Source organism: Lytechinus variegatus, chromosome 4 (assembly GCF_018143015.1).
Source record: "Lytechinus variegatus isolate NC3 chromosome 4, Lvar_3.0, whole genome shotgun sequence".
NCBI classification, from domain to species: domain Eukaryota; kingdom Metazoa; phylum Echinodermata; class Echinoidea; order Temnopleuroida; family Toxopneustidae; genus Lytechinus; species Lytechinus variegatus.
The window spans coordinates 13,188,999-13,211,362 of record NC_054743.1 but is presented as its reverse complement, the minus strand read 5'-3'; the positions used below and the strand labels follow the sequence as shown (position 1 = coordinate 13,211,362).

Genomic DNA, 22,364 nt, shown 5'->3' with positions numbered 1-22,364 from the left:
GCCATTTGAATAAAAGAAAAATCGAGTTTGGTGATAGATTTTGACGTAATATTCAGATGTATTCCCCCTTTTTCTTCTTTTTTATCGGTCATCATTCATGGACCTTTTTTTTCTTGGTGCATGGCCCCCAAGCCGCACATACTTTGTACGCCAAAAGTAGAAGTGCAGCAGTAGTAGTAGGGGGTAGTATTAATGGCCCTGGGAGGCGGGGGTGTGGAAGCACCCCAAACCCCAAAATGTCCTTGGGGTGCTGCATGTTATATTCTCCAGAGGCAACACGCCCAGGTATTTTAGAAGATGACTGTGTAAGAATCGAAAAATGTAACCAAAATATTTATACTTTTATTTTGTCGTGGAACCTTTTTTTTTGCTTTTCAAAGTTCTCCGTACCAAGTCGATCTCCAATTTGTAGTGAAAGAGTCGGGTTTTTTGGGCGTTTCAAATTGCACCCCAAGTAAAAAAATTGTTCCCAAGGCCCTGGTAGTATTAGTAGTAGTTGTGAAGGTGTTGGTGGTGGTAGTGGTAGTATTAGTAAAATTAAGTAGAAATAATAGTAGTATTAGTGATATAATTAAAAAAAATGTACTCAGTTCTTGTATAGTGCATATCACATGATAAAATACCTTTATGAGCTTCCATAGGAGTTTGATACTGCCATCCCTGTTTTAGCTCGGCAGCACTTTGTATCGCTCATTCTGTCAGGCTACCGTCCGCCATGTACACCTTACCAAGATTGAGTGCAGCTGAAGGAAATTAACAAGTGAATGACCTAGAAGTAGTAGTATAACTCGTAATAGTAGTAGTAGTAGAAGTAGTAGTAGAAGTAGTAGTAGCAGTAGTATTTGTAGTAGTAGTAGTAGTAGTAGTAGTAGTAGTAGTAGTAGTACAGTTCTCAAACTACGGCCCGAGGGCCGGATCCGGCCCGCAGAGCTTCTCAATCCGGCCCGCGAGACTGTTTGGGTTTTCTAATTAACTTTTAAGTCACAATATGAAACATAGCTCAATATAATTACATTGTGTATCAATGTAGACTTAACCGTAATAAAAACAATGGCAGTCAATTAATTTTTTAGTGGAGTCTTCTGTCAGTATTCGATCTACTTTCTTATAAGATGACCAGCGCGCTGTTCTCACCATGTTTGGATCTACACAAATGCGAAAGCGCATTTTTCACAAAGAACATTTTGAACTAACTCATACCGAAGTACCTTTCCAGGGGCCGCGGAACGGTTTTCAAGGGGGGGGGGGTGGCTTGCCATGCAAAAAATCACAATCATTGTATGGTCATTTTACGTTTTTGTACATGGTTTTGGAAAAAAATGGGGGCTGAACGCCCCCCCCCTCTTCCGCGGCCCCTGCTTGACCAGTGAACATTTGCACCAGTGCCTTCGTCTGACAATTGTGTCAAAGTTCAAGCAACTTGTTGCTGACAGTGTCACTTTTCCCATATTGAAAGTGACTATAGGAGACTGACATCCTTGTTAGAGTCTACAACAGACATGCTGTATTATTCATTCTACTTTGACTATGAAAGATATTGATACTTCCAAGACAGTATTTGTCTCCCCAATACCAGGTATGTATAGGTAGAATCTAAATTCCTTTTAAAAGTACCAAAATTTTGTTATCATTAATGTTGATTCTCGCGTAGTGTATACATTTTGGGCCCCGACCGCAAGGGTCTTTGCGCTGCGAGCACATTTTTTCGAAGTATCCACTATCACTTTGGCCCTTTCAGGTTTACTTGTAGTCTCAACTGACCCTTCATAGAAAAAGTTTGAGAACCCCTGTAGTAGTAGCAGCAGCAGCAGCAGCAGTAGTAGTAGTAGTAGTAGTAGTAGTAGTAGCAGTAGTAGGAGTAGTAATAGTCATAGTATGAACAGTTGTGGTGGTACTGTATACTGCATGTAGTCGGTTGTATTAAACTACATGTATGGTAGTAAAAAAGGTAATGATGGTGCTGCTGGACACGGTTGCGAAGACATAATACAAAACGTGGTGTTTGTTAAAGGACAAGTCCACCCCAACCAAAACTTGATTTGAATAAAAAGAGAAAAATTCAACAAGCATAACACTGAAAATTTCATCAAAATCGGATGTAAAATAAGAAAGTTATAGCATTTTAAAGTTTCGCTTCATTTCACAAAACAATTATGTGCACATCTCGACCGGAATCCAAATAGGGAATCGATTGACAACACTCATTATTTCTTATGTATTTTATTGTATGAACTATGAGATTTATTTTCTCATCATTGTCATGTGAAATGAACTTTAATTCCTCCCTGAACACGTGGAATTCCATTATTTTAACATTTTGTGCTTCAGGCAAGGAGGTCCTAATCGTCAAATTCATAAAAATTGAAATATTGTGTAATTCAAACAATAAAAAACAAAAGAAATAGTGAGTGACATCATCGACTCTCTCATTCGGATGTAACTGGCTCGTTCATATAACTATTTTGTTAAAAATAAGCGAAACTTTGAAATGTCATAACTTTCTTATTTTACATCCGATTTTGATGAAATTTTCAGCATTGTGCTTGTCTGATTTTTCTCTATTGATTCAAATCAAAATTTTCTGACGTGGACTTGACCTTTAATGACAAAATAATGATAGGCGTAGCAGCAGCAATAGCAGTAGGATAACACTTATTTAGCATCATCATAATACGATGTTTTATATGATTATTGTTACAGTTGTAATAATGCACGTAACATAATATCTTGCTCTAAGTAGAACGAAAAATAGCACGTTATCCATAGATAATGATATTTAAAGAAAATACTGAAGAATTTGCTAACTGAAAATATCCCATGTGAATTGCTGATAGTTTTTTTCATTAAGTGAGATCGTTTTTTTTTCGTGAATAACATTTTCGATCAATACGCGTTTTGATGAATAAACCGGAGTAAATGAAGAAAATTCAAATAGTGTAGCTTAATTTAACCTAGTAATTCATTCAAATAAACAGAAATTGGCTTATTTTTTATGTCTTTTTCTGACTTCTTTCTTTATAATCATTACAAAAGTATCCAATTTGTCTCCAGTAGAAATGAATGCATTAAAAATATAAATCTATGTTTTTCCATCATAACTTCATACAAAATCTATTTGTTTTACTTTATATAGAATAATAGGCCTAGATCATTCTTAATTAACCAATTTGCACTACTCTGTCTTGATATCGTTGTTCAAAAATTAATATGTGAATGTTAATAAATAATTAATTAAGGTCTATTTCACAATCAATGAATCATTTCTATATTTTCACATTAAGCTTCATAAACAATCATGACAATAAATACGACAAATGGGGAGTTTCATATAATAAATAGATCTATAAAGCAGTATAAACGATAAATGATCTTAAATGGAAACAGATACAGTGATTGATAGAACTATAAAATTCATTTCCTTTCGTTAATCTCCTGATATAGACATCCGTATGTCAATGAAAATGGAGTCCGGCATCAGTATGAGGTTTGTCAGATTGAAACAAAAGTCTCTCAGTCATTCAGTATTGAATGTTTCCAAACCGGATATTTGTAAGACCGCTAGGTTTCAATCAGCGGTTCTGCGACATCGCTGCATTCGATCCGGTTCTGACTGTTACTGTGCACCACCACGACCTCCGCTTCTTTGCGGCAACTCATATCTTCCATGCGCAGTGAAGGCCGTTTGAGGTGAGATGGGTGACCCGACGAGTCGGGGGAGAGCCAGGGTTGAACCTCGCTGGGTCGATGATGACCATGTGATCCCTGCAGCGACGATAAAACATGAAGGGGAAAACAAAGGGAAATTACGGGAAGAGAAACAAGGAGAAAGGAGAAAGACTCAAGTCAAATGCACATGAGGAAAACAGAAAGAGGAAATTACAAGCAAATGCCAAAGAGAGAAGAAATTGTGAAAAAGAAACGAAAGCACAATTTATGAACCTATATGACGCAGCAACAGAAAAACACACCAAACCCCCCCCCCCACAAAATCCCACAACACCATGAAAAAATGAGAGTTAATATCGACCATGTTATCTATAAGCATTTTTTAATTGGGCGCAAAGGCTTGGTTCATCAAAATGATCCCTAAGAGTTACAAAGATATAGCTTGAAACTAGTTTCTTTTTGTTATTTCTGGTTCTTCATATAAAAAGAAAGAAGAAGAAGATCCACCTGGCCTCGAAAGTGCATACTAATTGTTCATTAGCTTTTCAGTGATATATATTTGTTTATTTCAACGTTGAAGTGGTTACGGAAAAGAGAACGAAGCAAAACAAAAATGAAATTAAAGAAGAAGCGAACTTATAAAAGTAAGCACTTGATCGACATTGTTAATGAACTCACCAATCAACAAATAAAGTTTGTGCTGTTCAGCAGGTTTTCGATGACTCCTAGCACTGAACCAATCACCATGCATGGAAATGCAAAACACAAAATGTGAACAGTGCAGATAGGTGCAGCGAAAAATGGTGGATGTGGTGGTATTGTTGGGTGAAAGTGCAAAGGTGAAGTGAATACAAGAAAATACAATCAAAATGAAATATTAAAATAAAAATAAACCATGTTCCACTAAAGCAAAAATATCGGCCACATTGTATGACTGACCTGCCTAATGGCGCTCGGAAAATTTTTAAAATTGTTTTTTAATATTTAGTCATACAAATTGGTGCTATTAGGACGTATTTTTCTTTTATTTTGTATTAACTTGAATAAGATCTTCCATGAAAGGTTTACTGCATATTTGATATAATTATGAAGAAGTATGATACAGCGATCTTTTCCATTTTCATTTTAATTTAGGAAGGGTATATCGTCACTGAAATCAGTTTTCTATTATGCACATGCGAAACAAAGGAACAAATCAAAATTTTCACCACGATTGATCAATATGTGTTTAAATTAATTATGGATACCTTTGTTGAGTTCAGCCGACCATTAACCGATCCCGCCCTTGGTTTTCCGTTGTGCGATATTATCGATAGCTTGGTAGCCGTGATCTTTGTACCGGTGATAGAATCGTCGTAAGATCCTGATTGGTAAGCCTTGCCTTGTTTCTGACGGCCACATATACGACGGATCGGTCGTAGGAACTAGATTGGTGTTTTATAATGGAAAAATATATATTAGGATGAATTATAAGATGAATGACAAAGGATATAGGATAATTGTTTCTTTTTTTGGGGGGGGGGGGGTTGTTCCCATGATCCTATTGTAAAAACCATGGGCCTAACTTTGTCCTTAAATAGCGGCCATCATTTTGGTACCCCTTTGAATTTTATTTAATTCATTGGCTTATTTCATTTCTTTATCAAATTTCAACATACAAAATCAGAAATATGAAATCAATGATAAACAGAACACAAACAGGATAAATTTACAGTTTCAAATAGATAATATGAAGTAAAATTATGAAATTCATATCATTAAGGTGCGGATGTAAAGTTGGCAAATTTGAAGCGATGACAATTTCTAGTGTTTTAATTTTGATAGTCAAAATTCTAATAAAAAATTCTAATTTTCTCCTCATTGTCTTGTGAAAATATTTTTATTTCTCCCTGAACATGTTGAATTACCATTGCTGAACAATTTATGGTTCAGTCAAGTTGGTCCTTATTGTCAAATCTGCAAAAAGTGGAATAATGTTTAATTCGAAAAATGAAAAAACAAAAGAAATAGTGAGTGAGGGACATCATCGATTCTCTCGTTCGCACGTGACTAAATTGTGCATATAACTATAGTTTGTGAAAAATAAGCGAAACTTTAAAATGCCGTAACTTTCTTATTTTACATCCGGTTTTGATGAAATTTTCAGCATTATGCTTGTCTGATTTTTCTACATTGATTTAAATCAACATTTTTATGAGGTGGATTTGACCTTTAATGAATATCTTACTTTTTGCCTGAAGAACTGCGTGGTAACTGTATATAAGATCGGGTTGAGAGCAGAGTTGACCGGTAAAACGAAGATGGCAAACCATGCGTGCACTGACTGCGGTATGACTATACCTATTTTAGAACGAATATAAGTAAAGATTAGAATTTTCGAGAAACCACTAGTTTTGTTGTCATAAATTATTCATAATTTTTCAATTTTACACTGCCGGCTGCAAATTTAATTGCGTTCATAACTGGAAGATAAGAGGCTTAGATAATGAGTCACTGTAACTTTGTGAAATACAAAATAAATTCGTTGCTTTCTTTAGGATTCTCTGATGTAACTCCTTCTCCGGGATGTCGATAACACTTTCATAAAAAGAACAATCGGAAATGTACCATGATAATCTAAGAAACGCATCACCGTTACCCACCATCAACAACACAACAACCACCTTTAGCATTTCACTTACTACTACCACCACAACCTCCTAAAACCAATAACTGTACATCCACAACACCACCACCACCACCATAGCAACGCCAGTATATCCATCATCCTCTATTCTTACCTGCGTAAGATGCTATCTTGACCAATATGATAGGCATCCAGCAGATAAAGTCAGTAGCGACAATGATCGTAAACCGCTTCAACAAGTTCCAGTCTTGTGACTCTTTCGTTGATCTAAAATCAGACAAATATTTAAAGATATTAATTACATTCTTTCTCTGATATTTCAATTGTTATATACATGCATATAGAAGTTACCTACATGTATATCGATCGCGTTTTCAGAAAGCCTTCGCATCATTTTTAGGAAAGTAATAATTTAGTTTTGAAACCGTATTGACAGAATTTGCCCTTTTTGACTACTTTTTCCCATCTTATTCATTCTAGGAATGGCCTTTGATCTGGTGCCCATCATAATGCGCCTTTCCCCAATCCGCTAAAAGTAGAAATAATGCCGGAAATAAATTCCCTTGCTCATCAACTCAAACAAAAAAACAAAAGTATTACTACTCTTATTATGTGAAAAGTTATCACGAATCTGACAACTAGTTATTTATTTGTCATCACGGTCTTGTACCAACCTCATAGCAAGGCTTGACTTCCGTACGGTGGCGAACATCTGCGCGTATGCGTAGAGGATGAAGATGAACGCGATGAGATTGAAGAGGACAAAGACCACGAGGGTGAACTCCCAACCGTGATCGAACGGGCGATCGAATTGGAGTGGGAGACACACGCCGTTGCCGCCGTAGAAGAATTCGCCAAAGTAGGATCGGTGGAGGACGGGGAGGATGGCGATGAGCATGGCGGCTAACCAGAAGGCGACCATGAGGATGACAGCGTGGGCGAGGTGACGTTGACGAAACTTGAACGGATGGACGATTGAGATAAACCGATCGGAGGTTATCACTGATTTGGGGAATCATAAAGAAATCAAACAATACCAATCATTATTCATAACTTCTGTTTATGAGGTGGAGGCGAGGAAGAGGAGGGATGAGAATGGGGAGGTGGAGGAAGAAGAGAGTGGGAGGAGTAGGGATGATGAATAGTACCACTAGCGTACCTACAGGGGGACAGTCCCCCCCTGACGAGTCACAACCCATGCAAAGGACGTATCCCTGCCTCCCTGACGAGCTTGAATTTTTTTTCTTGTCATTTTTTTTCTGTTCAGAAATCCTATATTTTTGGTTGAAGACCTTTTTTTTTTTGCTTGTCAATTTTTTTTTGGCGGACGGTTTTGCCCCCCCCCCTGTGGAAAATCCTAGGTACGCTACTGAATAGTACATTCATCAATGTAGACCATTTTACTTTTTGCTTCTCAAGGACTGTTAATGAGATTTTTTCCCATTAATGTTTAAGCTGAATACTATTAAGTAGCGTTTTTCGCGGGGGCTGTAGTCCAGGTACATGCCTGCATTCAAGACTAGAATATGTTGTGCCGAAACGTGAGACCATAATTTTTCTTGATTTTCATTTTGAAAAAAAAAACAAGCACATGTAAAACTGAGCAAAAGTATACTTTGCCCTAAAAGTATGTCCTAACATGTGCCTTTACTCTAATTCGAAAATGTGTCCTCCAAAAATTAAGTAATGAAACCATGAGACTCATAGTAAAAAATTAGAGAACTTTAAATCAAAAATGAAAGTTCATTGGAAAGTCACGTACGGATCGACCCTGACAAAATTTGCAGAGTAATTAGCAAATTACATAATTATACCTACATTACCATTGCTAGTGCGGGATTAAAAAAAAAAAAATCAAATTTGATTTTCATCGGAAGATTTTAGCTTTGGTTTCTATTTGTCACTGTAATCTGTAATATCACTGTTTCCATGCATTCGCGAGGTCGTAGTGACTTTACGAATACCTTTCTGATATCATTGCTATCATTGCCATGGATAACGCCCCTCTTCTACACCTTGAAGTTACTGTATGAATATTTACAAATCACCCTCAATTATTGAGCTAAAGCTCAAAGGAAAATTAATCAACCCAGTAGTATTTCGTTATACACATACTACATCAGTCAACGTAATCGAAGTTGCTTTGGTCAAATATTGAATAATACAATGAAATGAAATATTCACCAAATTATGTGTAGAGATAACTATCAGAATTATTATTATCAAGTGGGTTCTGTATCAATTGACAGTGTCCAAATTGGACTGTTTAAGAAGGTTAATCATATTTGAACAACAAGAAAGAACAAACATGAACTATGATGCCATGCAAAGCAGAGGACCAAACATGCAAAATGAACACGTTGCCCGGCACATTGCAAAGGTCAATCGGTCTCTGCCCTGATCAACCTAAAACAGTATATTTTTTGGATGGAGGGGCGCAAATACCAATTTTGGAAATAGAGGAGGCACAGACGACAATTGCCTCTGAGATGTAGCTATATGTATTTTCATTGGGCAACTCACTGAATATATATAGGGCAAACCCTTGCGCCCCCCTATACGTCACTGATCAAACTAATCCTTTCGACTGATAATTCTCTGGAATATCAATCGAGGATCACAACAGTTTTGACGATTGATTTGTATTGATTATTCAATTCTTTCGTTTTTTTTCAAGTTTATGAGTACAATTTTTATTAGTATGCTGATTTAATTTTTATACATGGTGTTAAGCTTTACAGAAAACAGAACACTTAGCAAAGCTCGTAAGCCTATAAAGTAAATGCTTTGTATTATTAATATCTTTATGATTATGACCTAAAAATATTAATAGATTGGTAAGGGGTAAACAAAGAATGACAACAAACCTGTTAATGTAAGTACAGACATTTCACTGGAGAGAAGACTGAGTAGTCCACACATCCTACAGACCCAACCACTTCGCCAGTTCAAATCTTTAAAGATGTATTCGCCTCTGTTGAAGAAGGAAGGGATAATAACCAGGGGCCGCGGAACATGTACAAAACGTAAAAATGACAATCTGATTGTGATTTTTTTTGTATGGTCAAATCTGCAAAAAGTGGAATAATGTTTTTTTGAGTCTGATCACTGAGGGGAAAATAATGGTAAGGGAGGGGGAACGATTAAAGTTGGTGTTCTTTCTATCGACAACCTTTTGGATTTTTCAGATTGCACATTTCGTAATCCTACTTTTGCCTATATGTCCATTCAGTTATAATTGAAGAGGTTCATTCTAAAAGGGATCAGGCCCATTTTCCATCAAATCTTACTTATTTGCCTAAATTATATACTTTCAGTACCTCTATATAACACCAAGAAAGACTTGAATTTTCGATGAAAAAACGATTTCATACTGGCCAAGAAAATGTACTTTATTTCAAAAGGGGTTATGTCCTTGTTTTATAATTTCCAAAAGTTGTTAGCTCCTCGTTTATCCATTTTGTGAAAATTATCATGTTTTTTAATTCTCATACACTGCAATTGCAGTTTTTGGAAATGTAATGTAACATAATTCTCCACCATGGGAATGTTAAATCACATTTTGAAGAAAAAAAACCTTCGAGTCTTCACTTATTCATTTTTCTTTTAAATTTTCATTTTTTTAAACTAACCTGTAGGAGATATTTTGTGAGAGATGTTATGTCACACATTGCGAATTTTGACTGAAGCGAGAAAGCCCGATTGAGTTTCATAATTTTCAGACCTATATGTTTCCGGCGGATCTCGAATCATTAAATCCTATTACCTAAACATGACGTCATGCAGTCCAATGATGAGCAGATAGAGACCCATGAGAAAATCCGCCACGGCTAAATTCATGATAAAGAATGAATGGACCTTGTTATCCTCACTGACGAAGCATCGGGCCAGGATAACCAGTAGGTTGCCAAATGACCCGAGTAGGGCAACTAGCCAGACGGCACCACGTAGCAACCAGTTGCCCAGGAGATCATCGACGTTCGAGATGCCATCCCCTTTGGGCAGACAAACCCGGACGTTGGGGGCGTACCCGCACATAAAGAAGTAATCGAAGTAGCTATAAAGAAAAAATAATAAAAAAGGCAATTATTCTGATGAAGAAAGGAAGGAATAGATTTTAATAGAGAGGAGGTGAAAATTTATTTTAAAAATCTATTCAAGATCTACTTCGGTAATCGGAATCAGCGAAATACACCACCGTTTATGATGGTGACTTTTATTTCAGCTGTACCTCAAGATCTGAATTGGAAAGTACATCTGTATATATAGGCCTACATGGTTTATCAGTTGACAACCATACAAGCTTGGTCAAACCACGGTATGTAGTTATGTCAGTAGAGTTTGTATCTTTGCTGCAATATTGATGCAGATTTTTCCGAAAGTTTGGTGTTTATAGACTTGTAAGAGGACGTCTCCAAGTAGTTTGTTAAAATTACCAAATCCCTGTCATCAAGGGGGTTAAACATTTATATAGGTACTGATAATATTGGTCTAATTATTACTGAATTTAAGATGAAACAAAGTAAACTCCGTCAGATTCATTGATAAAATGTAAGTAATGAGAGGAATTGAAGTATTACAGCAAATGCGTATGAAATGAATGATTTATCTTAACTTACATATTGTTGAGATTCTCGAGTGGTGTGAAGAGCTCTCGAGGTACTTCGGTTAGCTTGTTCTCCCGTAAGTCTCTGTTTAAAAGAATGAATAGCATGATATAATTAATTGTATAGAATATGATTATATAATAGTATGTGTATGAATTATAAATACTGGTCGATTGACTCATGAAGAGTGACTCCTTTCCACTTTTATGAACAGCTGGTTTACCAAAACATAATGCCCATTTCAGTAATAAAAACAAAACAAAACAGGAAAACAATGTTAGGAAACCCAATCCCATGTTAGTCGTTCTATGTAATATGCAATCTTATCCATTTTTTTTCTCGAAAAGAATGGATGGTCGTAGGGCAGAGAGGTTGAAATGCGGTTGAGAACGCCCATGCCATTCCTAGTAATAATGGTTTAGGGGAATACATGCGAGAAAATAATTATATTCAATTGTTAGAAATGATACTGATTTCAAATTTTTAAAGAATTCTTCAAGAGAACGACTTCCACACCTCGGGATTGTCTGGTTTTTCGGATGGAATTGATTATTGATTTATATCTGCAAGGTGTCATACTCACAATGATTCTAGCTTTATGAGATTATCGAAAGCATTCTCTTCGATGGCTTTAATTTCATTTTGGCGCAAACTCCTGTAAAGAGAAGGAAACATTCCATTGTGGTATTCTTGTAAACATATACATTAATAAAACAGAATCAATATTACCACAAACCACACACCATTTACAATGAACTCGGTGCGGAAATCACTTCAGAACACAAGAGACTCGTAAATAATCGTATACTGCATTTTTCACAGGGTAAGCGAAATCCATGTGACGAACACACGCCTTTTCATGTCCAATGTAGCAATTATATTCATAGATTGAATAAAAATGAATGTACCAACTTCGGTAGTATGATCGTTCTGCAGAGTTATGAATAACAAAAAATGGTTAAAGGTCAAGTCCTCCTCAGAAAAATGTTGATTTTAATCAATAGTTATAGAGAAAAATCAGACAAGCACAATGCTGAAAATTTCATCGAAATCGGATGTAAAATAAGAAAGTTATGACATTTCAAAGTTTCGCTTATTTTCAACAAAATAGTTATATGAACGAGCCAAGTTACATCCAAATGAGAGGGTCGATGATGTCACTCACCCACTATTTCTTTTGTTTTTTTTTATTGTTTGAATTAAACAATATTTCAATTTTTACGAATTTTACGATTAGGACCTCCTTGCCTGAAGCACAAAATGTTAAAATAATGGAATTCCACGTGTTCAGGGAGGAATGAAACTTCATTTTACATGACAATGACGAGAAAATAACAATATTTCCTATTTCATATAATAAAATACAAAAGAAATAGTGAGTGAGTGATGTCATCAACTCTCTCATTTGGATGTAACTGGCTCGTTCATATAACTATTTTGTTGAAAATAAGCGAAACTTTAAAATGCCATAACTTTCTTATTTTACATCCGATTTTGATGAAATTTTCAGTGTTATCCTTGTTGAATTTTTCTCTTTTATTCAATTCAAGTTTTTGTTGGGGTGGACTTGTCCTTTAAATACTAAGTTTAACTTACATGTCTGTAACGTTTCCTAAGCCATCAAACATTCCTAATTCAATTCGACTCAATTTATTCTCCATGAGTGTACTGCATTTAGGATGAAAAACAGCAAAATCAATGAAATAATGATTAACGTACCAATGGGGAAATGGTTACAATAATACAAACTGGCTTTAGCTTTGTTTCCTCATATAAAATTTTCTACTGTGAGTCGGAACTACTTATAAAATACACAACTTATAAATACACAATACTTATAAATACACAACAACGATATGTTTGCTAGGCCACACATATCAGTAAGCGTGGTATTAATTAAACCATCTTTCTTCTTGAAATCATTTACCATTTCTTAACACTTGTGCACACTTTCATCTTTAAAGACACCAAAACCATCTTTAATAGCATCAGCCACAGTAAAAACAAACCTAACCATCCTACATTCCTTCCCAGAATGCAACGGTGTGATTATATAATACATGACCGCTACAAAAGTATGTTACACTCTTTACAATAACCATACCGGAAAGTTAACAATAACTTACGAATCACTTTGTGCTTCCAAAGATTTTTCCTATTTGAAATGACTATGTTGTCATTGTTATTATTCGAAAATTAACTTTATATTTTCTTAAAGGTATATGTTTCAAGACTTATTATCTGATACAGAAACTTACGCATGTGTGGGATTCACAAGGGGACAGTCTCCATCTACACTGTAAAAAATGATGTGCTAATTTAACACTTACAGTGCTCAGTATATAGTGACTGCACTACGAGTGCTGATTTTCTAGTTTAAATTTGAACTAGAAAATCAGCACTCGTAGTGCAGTCACTACACAAGCACTGTAAGTGCTAAATTAGCACTTCGTTTTTTACAGTGTAAACTTGAGGTTTAGATGGAGACTGTCAATCTATATCTAAACTTTAGGTTTTAGTTCTGGACGCAAAATGTCCAGATCTAATGATCTGGGTAGATTTCTGTCGGCATCGACATTCCTGACTGAGGGAGCTGCTTTATCGAAAGAGCATATAACATGGCTAGGAAGAATCTAATTAATTATCTTACTGACAAATCAAAATAAAGCATACTCACAAATGTTGTAGATTCATCACAAGTGAGAATGACCCGGGCTCTATTGTATCAATCTCATTCTCATCTAATTTCCTGTGAGAATGGGAAAACAAGATTTAGCTTCAATCTGCTTAAGTTTGATAATATCCACATCTGAGTGGTGGATATTTCCAAGAAATAATGGAAGATTACAAAATGTTGTTGACGAATGTGACAACAGCATGAACTGGAACTTTTTTACTTTACAAAATATAAATTTGGCATTTATTTTTCTCAGGGTTGTAGTTTTTAAGTTATTACCTTATATTCGGATTTAAATTGCAATTCAATACTAAGATGCATTATTATAAGAAATGCATATTACCTTCTTTTAAAACTAAACTAAACTGAAAACTTACCCTTTTCAAAAGAGTATCAACAAATAATTCACTTATTGTTATATAATTTGTATATAGGAGGCTTCCCTTTTCCAGTAATTAGAACTTAATCGTACTTTCGTGTATTTATCTTATCTGTTTTACCTTTTATTATTTGTTTTTTTCTTTTATTTCCGAAATCAGATAAAAAATATACAATATACAAGAGAGATACATGCAATAACGGAGGATCACCCAATTCAGCTGTCTTTGCAAAATACTGCTGTTCTTCATTAATTGGGGAAGCATTATTGTAATGCGCAGTTGAGTATATATACAAATAGAAATTGCGCAATGTAAAAGTACAATTATTATGTAATTATACATATTATCTTGGTAGGAATCAATAGCGAAATCATTAGAGGAAGGCAAGCCCATAATCCAAATCTGCCTACGCTGGGTTTCCTTTTGAGTTAGTAATATGAATCTTGGTGAAAATATAAGTTACAAGCGAGTATACTATAGTAAAAACAAATATTCTACCAAACATGAAAATATAATGCGGTTTGTACTTACAAAATGACTAACTCGGGCATAAACGGAAATACTCCAACAGAGATGTTCTTCAGTTTGTTGTCATGTAGCAATCTGGGACGAAAAAAAAAAGAATCTAATGTATTCATTTTAGAGGTGATTAAAATTACACATTTATGGAATCAATACATTTAGCTTGACAATTTGACAACAGATGGGTAATAGTTTTGAGTGGAGCTATTTCAGACAAGAGAAAGCAAAAGCTTTTAAAATTAGGAACAACAACAAAACCCAAAGAGTTGAGCTTCAACAGAACTAGAAACTAGAAATGTGGATACTAGGACATACAGGTATATTCTCAATATAAGAAAACCCAGCATGACCATGAGTGAAATAATGTATGTAATATGTTATGAAGTATAGGGATAGGTTTGTGGTTGGGTATGTCTATTTTTTCTGTACTCGATATGTTTCAGTTCATTGGAGAAACTTTCTCTTCTATTTTATATCAATTACCTAAATAAAACAGAGTGATGATATGAATTGTCATAACTTCTTAATGACAACAAATTGATTTGTAGAAATTTATCCCTCCTAAATCTATCTTGAGGTCATGTTTTGCTCAGACAATCTTGAAAAATAACTTGTTAATTGAAATAATAAAAGGATATTTGGGAAAGCAGCAAAATACAAAAACCTTAGGCGCGCATATATTAAGGCGGCTTTCTAAAAAGTATGGTCTCATCATAACATACAAATATCTAGGTACGCAATAAAAGGTTGTTAACCAGGAGAAAACGAAAAAAGTGTGATGTTTAAGTAAGAATAATGGAAAGTGTTTATTTAATTGTATGTCACTTCATTTGAAAATTCCAAATCCCTCGTCTAGTCAACTAATCGGATTTCTTTTAAAATCACACGGCTAAGAAATAAAATTCCAATTTGTGAGGTATTCTAAAAGATAATGCATTATGGGATAAAGGCAAAGGAAAAGGAATATCCACTAAATCATAACCACAGTCAAAATACTAAAAAAATAAGACAAAAACTAATTCGTTATCAAGTAAATTTAGTAGACGGCAGCATGATCATGTCGGCGGAACGTGATGTAATATTTTGGGTCAATAATCATATTAAAGTTGACTAAATTGAAATGGCCTACATAATTTCCTCGATATTGTGTACAATCACCTAACGTGCTAAGCCAAATTGGAGATAATGCTATAATGCTTTAATCATATTCCTTTTACAAATATTCGTGATCATTCGTAATACAGATCGCAGAACTCAATTAAGTTGGGAAAAACAAATAAAAAACAAACCTCCTTATGTTCCCTTTTCACAGGGGGAAATCATTGATCGGATTAACAATTTTATTGTAACCCCCATAACGTACAATAGCAATATTTTTTAAACATGTTAAACGAACACACGGGTAAACCCCTGGTAGGCTAACAGCCGACTTGTAAATGAATAAATATCAGAATACTATACTTTTCACGGAAACTTACATTTTCAAGAGTCTGTCCATGCCATCAAACGACCCATTCTCGATATGTGAGATGTGATTGCTAGATAAAAACCTGTAGTTTCAAAAAATAATAATAATGATAAAACAATGGTTAAGGTCACTATATAACTAAGACACACACAAAAAATTAACCAAATGAAGCTGGCCCGAGGGAGACAGTGACGTCACAATATTGCTTTCAATTTATTGAAAACTAATTAAATAATTCATAGCTGTCTTGGGATGATAACTGAAGTAATTTTATTAATCATGAAAGCAAAGTGTCACAATTTATTCATTTTTAATTTGTTTACTAAAATATCTTTATACATGATAACATGCTCAGATTGACAAAATAGTAAACATTGGAACAATGATATTAATATAATTTGTTGACTTCCATAAATTTAACACAGAGTATCACCGTGGTCCTACTTAAAAATGCACCTCTGAATACGGGCCTATGATTTCAATTGTGTAGGGTGTAGTGCTGCACTACACTCATTCTCTTTATCTAGTCAAATTGCGCAGGCCATATTTTATGACAATTAAATAGATGTTTGACTTGATTACCGTTGAATTAGGACACAACGCACATACTTGTATTAAAGATAGACATTCACAGTAGGGATCACATTTGAAAGGGAAAAATATTTGAGATAATCAGAAGTAATCAAAGTAAATTATAAGTTATAGGCTTTCGAGTCCAATTTTATCAATGTGCGCATTTACTGCATCACTCCTTATGTCAAAATGGAATCACTTGTAGGCTTATTATAAGACCGAACACTTGAAATGCACATAATGACACGAAGCTAATATAAGAAATATATCACTACGAATATCATGGTTTACACAGCCGCCACAGCAGCGATTATAATGCCAACATATTGCTGTTCCAAAGCAGAGGGAAATACACTCAAGTTAACACTAGGAATGGGAGCTATCATCCATATCTTGAAAATATTTTGAAGCCATATGACCTCTAATATAAATTGAAGATCCTACACTGTAAAAACTGTGGTGTTTAAAACTGACACCAATTGGTGTTAATAGAGGACCACACCCTGAGGTGTTTACACCCTAGAGATTGAACATGACACCAAAGAGTGTAAATGTAACAACCATAGGTGTTGTAATAACACCTATTAGGTGTAAATCTAAAATTTAATACCGGTGTAAAATAACTGGTGTGGTCCTCTATGTACACCGGATAACACCACAGTTTTTGCTGTGTATTGATTCCTTTATATACTTACAGATCCTGTAACCCCTCAAGTCCATTCATATGCGATGGCATGATTTCGGTGATTGCGTTGTAAGAAAGCTGACTAAAACAATTAAAAACATAAATCAATCAATAATATTACAATATTGATTGCAATGCTTCTAATACACTGTAAAAAATGAAGTGCTAATTCAGCATTTACAGAGCTTGTATAGTGACTGCACCACGAGTGCTGATTTTTTTTGTTCAAATTTAAACTAGAAAATCAGCACTCGTAGTGCAGTCACTATACAAGCACTTTAAGTTCTAAAATAGCACTTCATTTTTACAGTGTAACACTTTTTACAACAGCTCCATACTCCCCTACTGGAAAGAAAACAATGTGTGTCACAGTATGCTCACAGTGTGGTACACAATGAAATTACATTCACACAGATAAATCTGAGCATTTCAACAATGTGAATCATATATACACTGCAAAACTATGGTGTTGATTTAACACCAGCCCGGAATCTATTATATGTCCACACCAGAGAAGTGTTAAACAATACCAGATTTGTTTTGTTCTTACACCAGGTAGGTGTTTATTCAACACCAATTAGTATAAAAAAACATCGGTTTGATTCAAAACTGGTGTTGTTTCAATACTCCTTTGGTGTGGACATATATAGATGTATATATAGATATACTGTATATATATATATATATATATATATATATATATATATATATATATATATATGGCTAGTGTTAAATCAACAACGGACTTTTTGCAGTGTTGTCGACCATGTGAATACACTGTGACAATACTGTGTGACACTGTCTTCTTTCCAACAGGGTCAAGCAAGGGACCAGGGGCCCGTTGCAGAAAGAGTTGCAATCAATCGCAGCTCTAAAAATCATGCGCAACTTGATTTTCAACCAAACAACAGCGCGCATTTGGGACTTGCGATTGATTTTTTGACTTGCGTTTAAACGCAACTCTTTCTGCAATAGGCCCCAGTTTTTACAAAGAGTTGCAATTGATTTTTTTTATCTCCATGGAAACATCAAACAACATGAGGTAACAAAGAATAGATTAATTTTATAGGATTTACAAAGGACACAAACATATAAACAAATCTCGCCCATGATATTTTTATGCTGCCCTTTTCGCTAATACAGTAATGAATATAATGAAGGGAGATAAAAGAAAGATACCACAAAGTAAGAAAAAAACCTGGCAAGGGTGAGGAGATATCAGGCATTAGAGATTTAAGGATTAACAGTCCATGGAATAAAAAGATGGTGTGACAATAATCGGATTGTATTCATTTATATGGTAATCGGAATAAGAATATTGCTAAATTCCAATAACCCTAGGTGCCTGCCTGCACCCATCGTATACATGAAAGGTCATTTTCAGAAAAATAGGTGATAATGCGAAAAATAGTTTTAAGAACCCTTCAGGCTTTATGAGAAAAATATCCTCCAGCCACTCTTAATATGGAATAAGAAATGATAAGGACATAAGCATACCATCTTCCAGTTTTCATATTCAAAGGCTTTGATGAACAGCTCATAATAATCATTGAAAAGCGGCGATGTGGAAAATGTCTATTCATGCTATGTATCATAATTATGTAATCTATTTACGAAAGTTATCGAATAAGAAACTTAAAATTTTCCATTATGATCTTGAAAAGTACTCAAAGAGCACAAAATAAAAAACGAAAGCGATTGACACTCGTAACATTAATTTTCAAAGAAGGTACAATCCTTAACATTTATTCCAAATTTGAGACGCCATTGGTGCGCGGAGGGGTGCGACTAAAATAATATATCATGGGCTGAAAATTTAAAAGAATTAAATAATAAACAATTACGGACAAGTTCATTGATATAAAAATAATAATCTTGTAATTAAATGATACGAACTTACAGCACAGATAGGCTGTGAAGATTACGGAACATATCAGGCGTTAGCTCTGTGATCCCACATGCTACCAACTCGCTGAAATAAAAACATGAATTAAATAACAATTCAAAGCAATGTATATGATTCAATAATGTGATGAGAAACACAGAGAGAGAGAGTGGGCTAGAGACAAAGAAAATAGAAAACCAGAGAAGAGAATGGTGTGTGCGTGTGTGCTACTATGTGTGTTGGAGATAGGATATGTGTGTGTGAGTGTGTGTTCGAGTGTTCGCACTTGTAGATCTATGTGTAAGAGACATAGATGGAAATGTAACGAGGAAAGAGAGAAGAGAGAAGAGAGAGAGAAATGTTATGAAAGATGAGAAACAGAAAGGGAAAAACTGAACTTGTGTGTTTGTACATTATCTTTGTGTATGTGTGTGTGTGAGGGAATGGCAGGATCGGAGAAAAGATTGTGTTTTAGGGTAAAGGGCATATGCGAAGAAGAGGAAGATCAGGTAAAGTGAGCTGCTGGGAAAAAAAATCACCCCATCGTTGACTCGACGAAAAATATAGGCCTTACTACATTCAGATTGATCGAGCTGGCCTTTGAGCGGAGCGAACATTGGATACCACCGGAGGCCGGAAGGCGTGAATCGAGTCTGAGAATCCGGTGACAAGCAGATAGCTGGTGAACAACTCTCCCTGAGGTGGGTATTGTATTTATTTACTTCTCTCATGGCTAAGGGACATGATAAAGACGATTTTCATGTTTATTTTGAAAATCGATCCTTGTCGGCCGATGATGGAGAGAGTAAAATATGAAGATGCATAACCTGTTGAGTTCTTCAGTGAGTAATACATCAACAAAATGGCCTTCCAGGAAATAACAAGAGGAATCCTTTCCTGGCTTCTTTTCATCATATTCATCGACTTGAATATCTTCAAATTTGTTCTTGTCTACTACGATATATCATCTTACATCTTCAATAAAATGTTACCAAGTGTCTCGTTATTAACCTCCCCAAATATTGATTTGACCAACACAAGGCTATTTCCCCTATTTCGTGAAATCTTCGTAATACCCAATCGACAAGATTGATATTTCACTTTCAGAAATTGATGTAAAATATCAAGAGGCAGGAATTTGACATGAAATAAAGGCAACGTGTTGAACAGTATATCACATAAACGGTCAGCCCTTATAGAATCAGTTTTGTTGTATGCAAATACCTAATTGCCGATTTAAGTATCATTTTTAAATTAAAACATCAAGATGCAGTATCAGAAAAAAGGTAGCAGTAATAGCGTTTAATGCGGAATATAAAATATATGTAAGATACAATTCAGTTTACAACTAAAAACAACTAAAATTTTGAGCTACTTAATGACTTTAAAATGATTACTTATGTTGAAGAAATAAATCAATGGAATAAAACCAAGGACATTCTATAAGAGTGATTATTAGCAAAGGGTGATACTTACAGTTCTCTCAGACTAACCAGATTCCGGAAGCAATCTCCATCCTCGCACCGGAAGTGATTCCGTGAGAGTCGTCTATGAGAAAAAAAGAGAGAATGAGACGGGGGGGGGGGGGGGGTGAAAAGATTATCGTCTCCATCGGCGATTTCAAACATATAAGAAATTAATGTACATGTAAATTGAGATAATGAAATTAAGTTCGTTAAAATTGGTAATTAACCTTACACAAAAGAATTCCGTTGTGCTGATCCAAAGCCTACATCGACCAAGATGAGAACACATCCTAAATGTTTTCAGTTTGGGTGTGTTCTACATAATCGTATGATGAATTATGAGGAAAGCAGGGAAGATATCTAAGTAAAAATGGACCATGAAGAATTAGATTTGACAAAATCAGAAAATCGAAGCATACACTTGTCAACAAAGTTCACGAAATAATCCTCTATATTAAGAATGCAGGAGTAATACATATCGGCACATATTGCAATTTGCAGGTATTTACTAGTTACAAAATATCGTTCCCGACAAAGCAGAAATAAATCTATATCGCGAAATACACCAACGAAACATGGATAAATCAAGTCAACTAGCAATATGGTATTATTACATTGGTTACAAACTTACAATAGAGAAAGTCGTCGCAGGGAGTCGAAATGAGCTGATGTTATCCTCTCAATTCGGTTATCTGACAGGTCGCTAATGATAACAAACAATAAAAGGTGACAATGTTAGAGAAATGTTAATGCTTTTCATAACTTTTGGGAGTTGTTTATACAGAAAGGTTTGTAAGATCATGGACCTGCTACATGGTGAGATTTTCAGCTTCATAAGAATTGGGAAGAAATGAGAAGAAAACATACAATAAAGCAGAATGAAAACCGACAAAACGTTCATATCTACTAATGATAACAAAATTGAATAATTTTTCATGCAGTCAGGCTAAGCTAATAAGGCAACCCCTGCAACCGTCTTAAATCGATATGTAATGGACGAGCGAAAGTTAGTCAGTAACATAGAGCGGGTGTTTCGGATTACGGTGACCCCGGTTCGATTCCCACTCGATGCATTACCAGGTCCCTAGGAGAGAACCTCTAGCCGTCGGTCATCTGGTTGCTTGCTTTCAAGCATTCATGCTTTCTTAAACCGTAAAAAAATATTACATTGTTCAAGCCTGCAACGCTAACCACTTGTTTAATTTTTTGTAATTGTTCAAACGCTTTAAACAACTTGTTTAAAGAGGTCAAACAATTGTTAATTATAATGATGTCATACTTACAGCATTTCCAGACTCCTTGTGTCGTAAAAGACATCTTCGTCCATTGACTGCATTTGGTTGTGGGTGATTACTCTGTATTATCAATTGAAATGGGGGAGATAGGCAGAAGAGATAGGCGGAAGAGATGTAGATAGATAGAGAAAAGAGAAGAGTGGGAAATGGAAGATAAAATATGATCAGGGTACGGGTGTGTGTGTGTGACAGAGAGAGAGAGAGAGAGAGAGAGAGAGAGAGGGGAAAGGGGGAGATAAAGCAATTCAAATAAAAAAATCAATATTGTGCTTTGACAGATTAATAAAAAAGCAGTACAGAAAAGATGGGAGACAAATAGAGGGAGAGAAAGAGAGAGGGGGAAGAATGAACGAGAAGAAGAGTAGAATCACAGAGCGAGGATGGAGAAAGACAAAATAGCGGGTGTGGTGAATAATGAGCAAAAACTAAACAGGGAAGTCTTGCATAGAGAAATAAAAGTCTAAGACGGACGGACAGACACACACAGATAAATTGGAAGATGGTAGAGTGTACT

General features: G+C 35.2%; 1 protein-coding gene across 1 annotated transcript in view; it reads right to left on the bottom strand.

Annotated features, from left to right (window-relative positions):
* Window positions 1–3,214: 3,214 nt before the first annotated feature.
* LOC121413429 (relaxin receptor 2-like) overlaps window positions 3,215–22,364 on the bottom strand; it is a 38,601-nt gene continuing 19,451 nt past the window's right edge. Inside the window, exons 6-23 of the mRNA XM_041606243.1 lie at window positions 21,839–21,910; window positions 21,187–21,258; window positions 20,566–20,637; window positions 19,105–19,176; window positions 17,215–17,286; window positions 15,957–16,028; window positions 14,488–14,559; window positions 13,577–13,648; window positions 12,496–12,567; window positions 11,483–11,554; window positions 10,912–10,983; window positions 10,059–10,349; window positions 9,160–9,266; window positions 6,967–7,294; window positions 6,447–6,559; window positions 5,894–6,006; window positions 4,914–5,090; window positions 3,215–3,762 (exon numbers count right to left, since the gene is read on the bottom strand). Of these exons, the coding sequence (XP_041462177.1) occupies window positions 3,559–3,762; window positions 4,914–5,090; window positions 5,894–6,006; window positions 6,447–6,559; window positions 6,967–7,294; window positions 9,160–9,266; window positions 10,059–10,349; window positions 10,912–10,983; window positions 11,483–11,554; window positions 12,496–12,567; window positions 13,577–13,648; window positions 14,488–14,559; window positions 15,957–16,028; window positions 17,215–17,286; window positions 19,105–19,176; window positions 20,566–20,637; window positions 21,187–21,258; window positions 21,839–21,910 (2,125 nt within the window). The 3' untranslated portion in view covers window positions 3,215–3,558. The remainder of the gene's footprint in view (window positions 3,763–4,913; window positions 5,091–5,893; window positions 6,007–6,446; window positions 6,560–6,966; window positions 7,295–9,159; window positions 9,267–10,058; window positions 10,350–10,911; window positions 10,984–11,482; window positions 11,555–12,495; window positions 12,568–13,576; window positions 13,649–14,487; window positions 14,560–15,956; window positions 16,029–17,214; window positions 17,287–19,104; window positions 19,177–20,565; window positions 20,638–21,186; window positions 21,259–21,838; window positions 21,911–22,364) is intronic.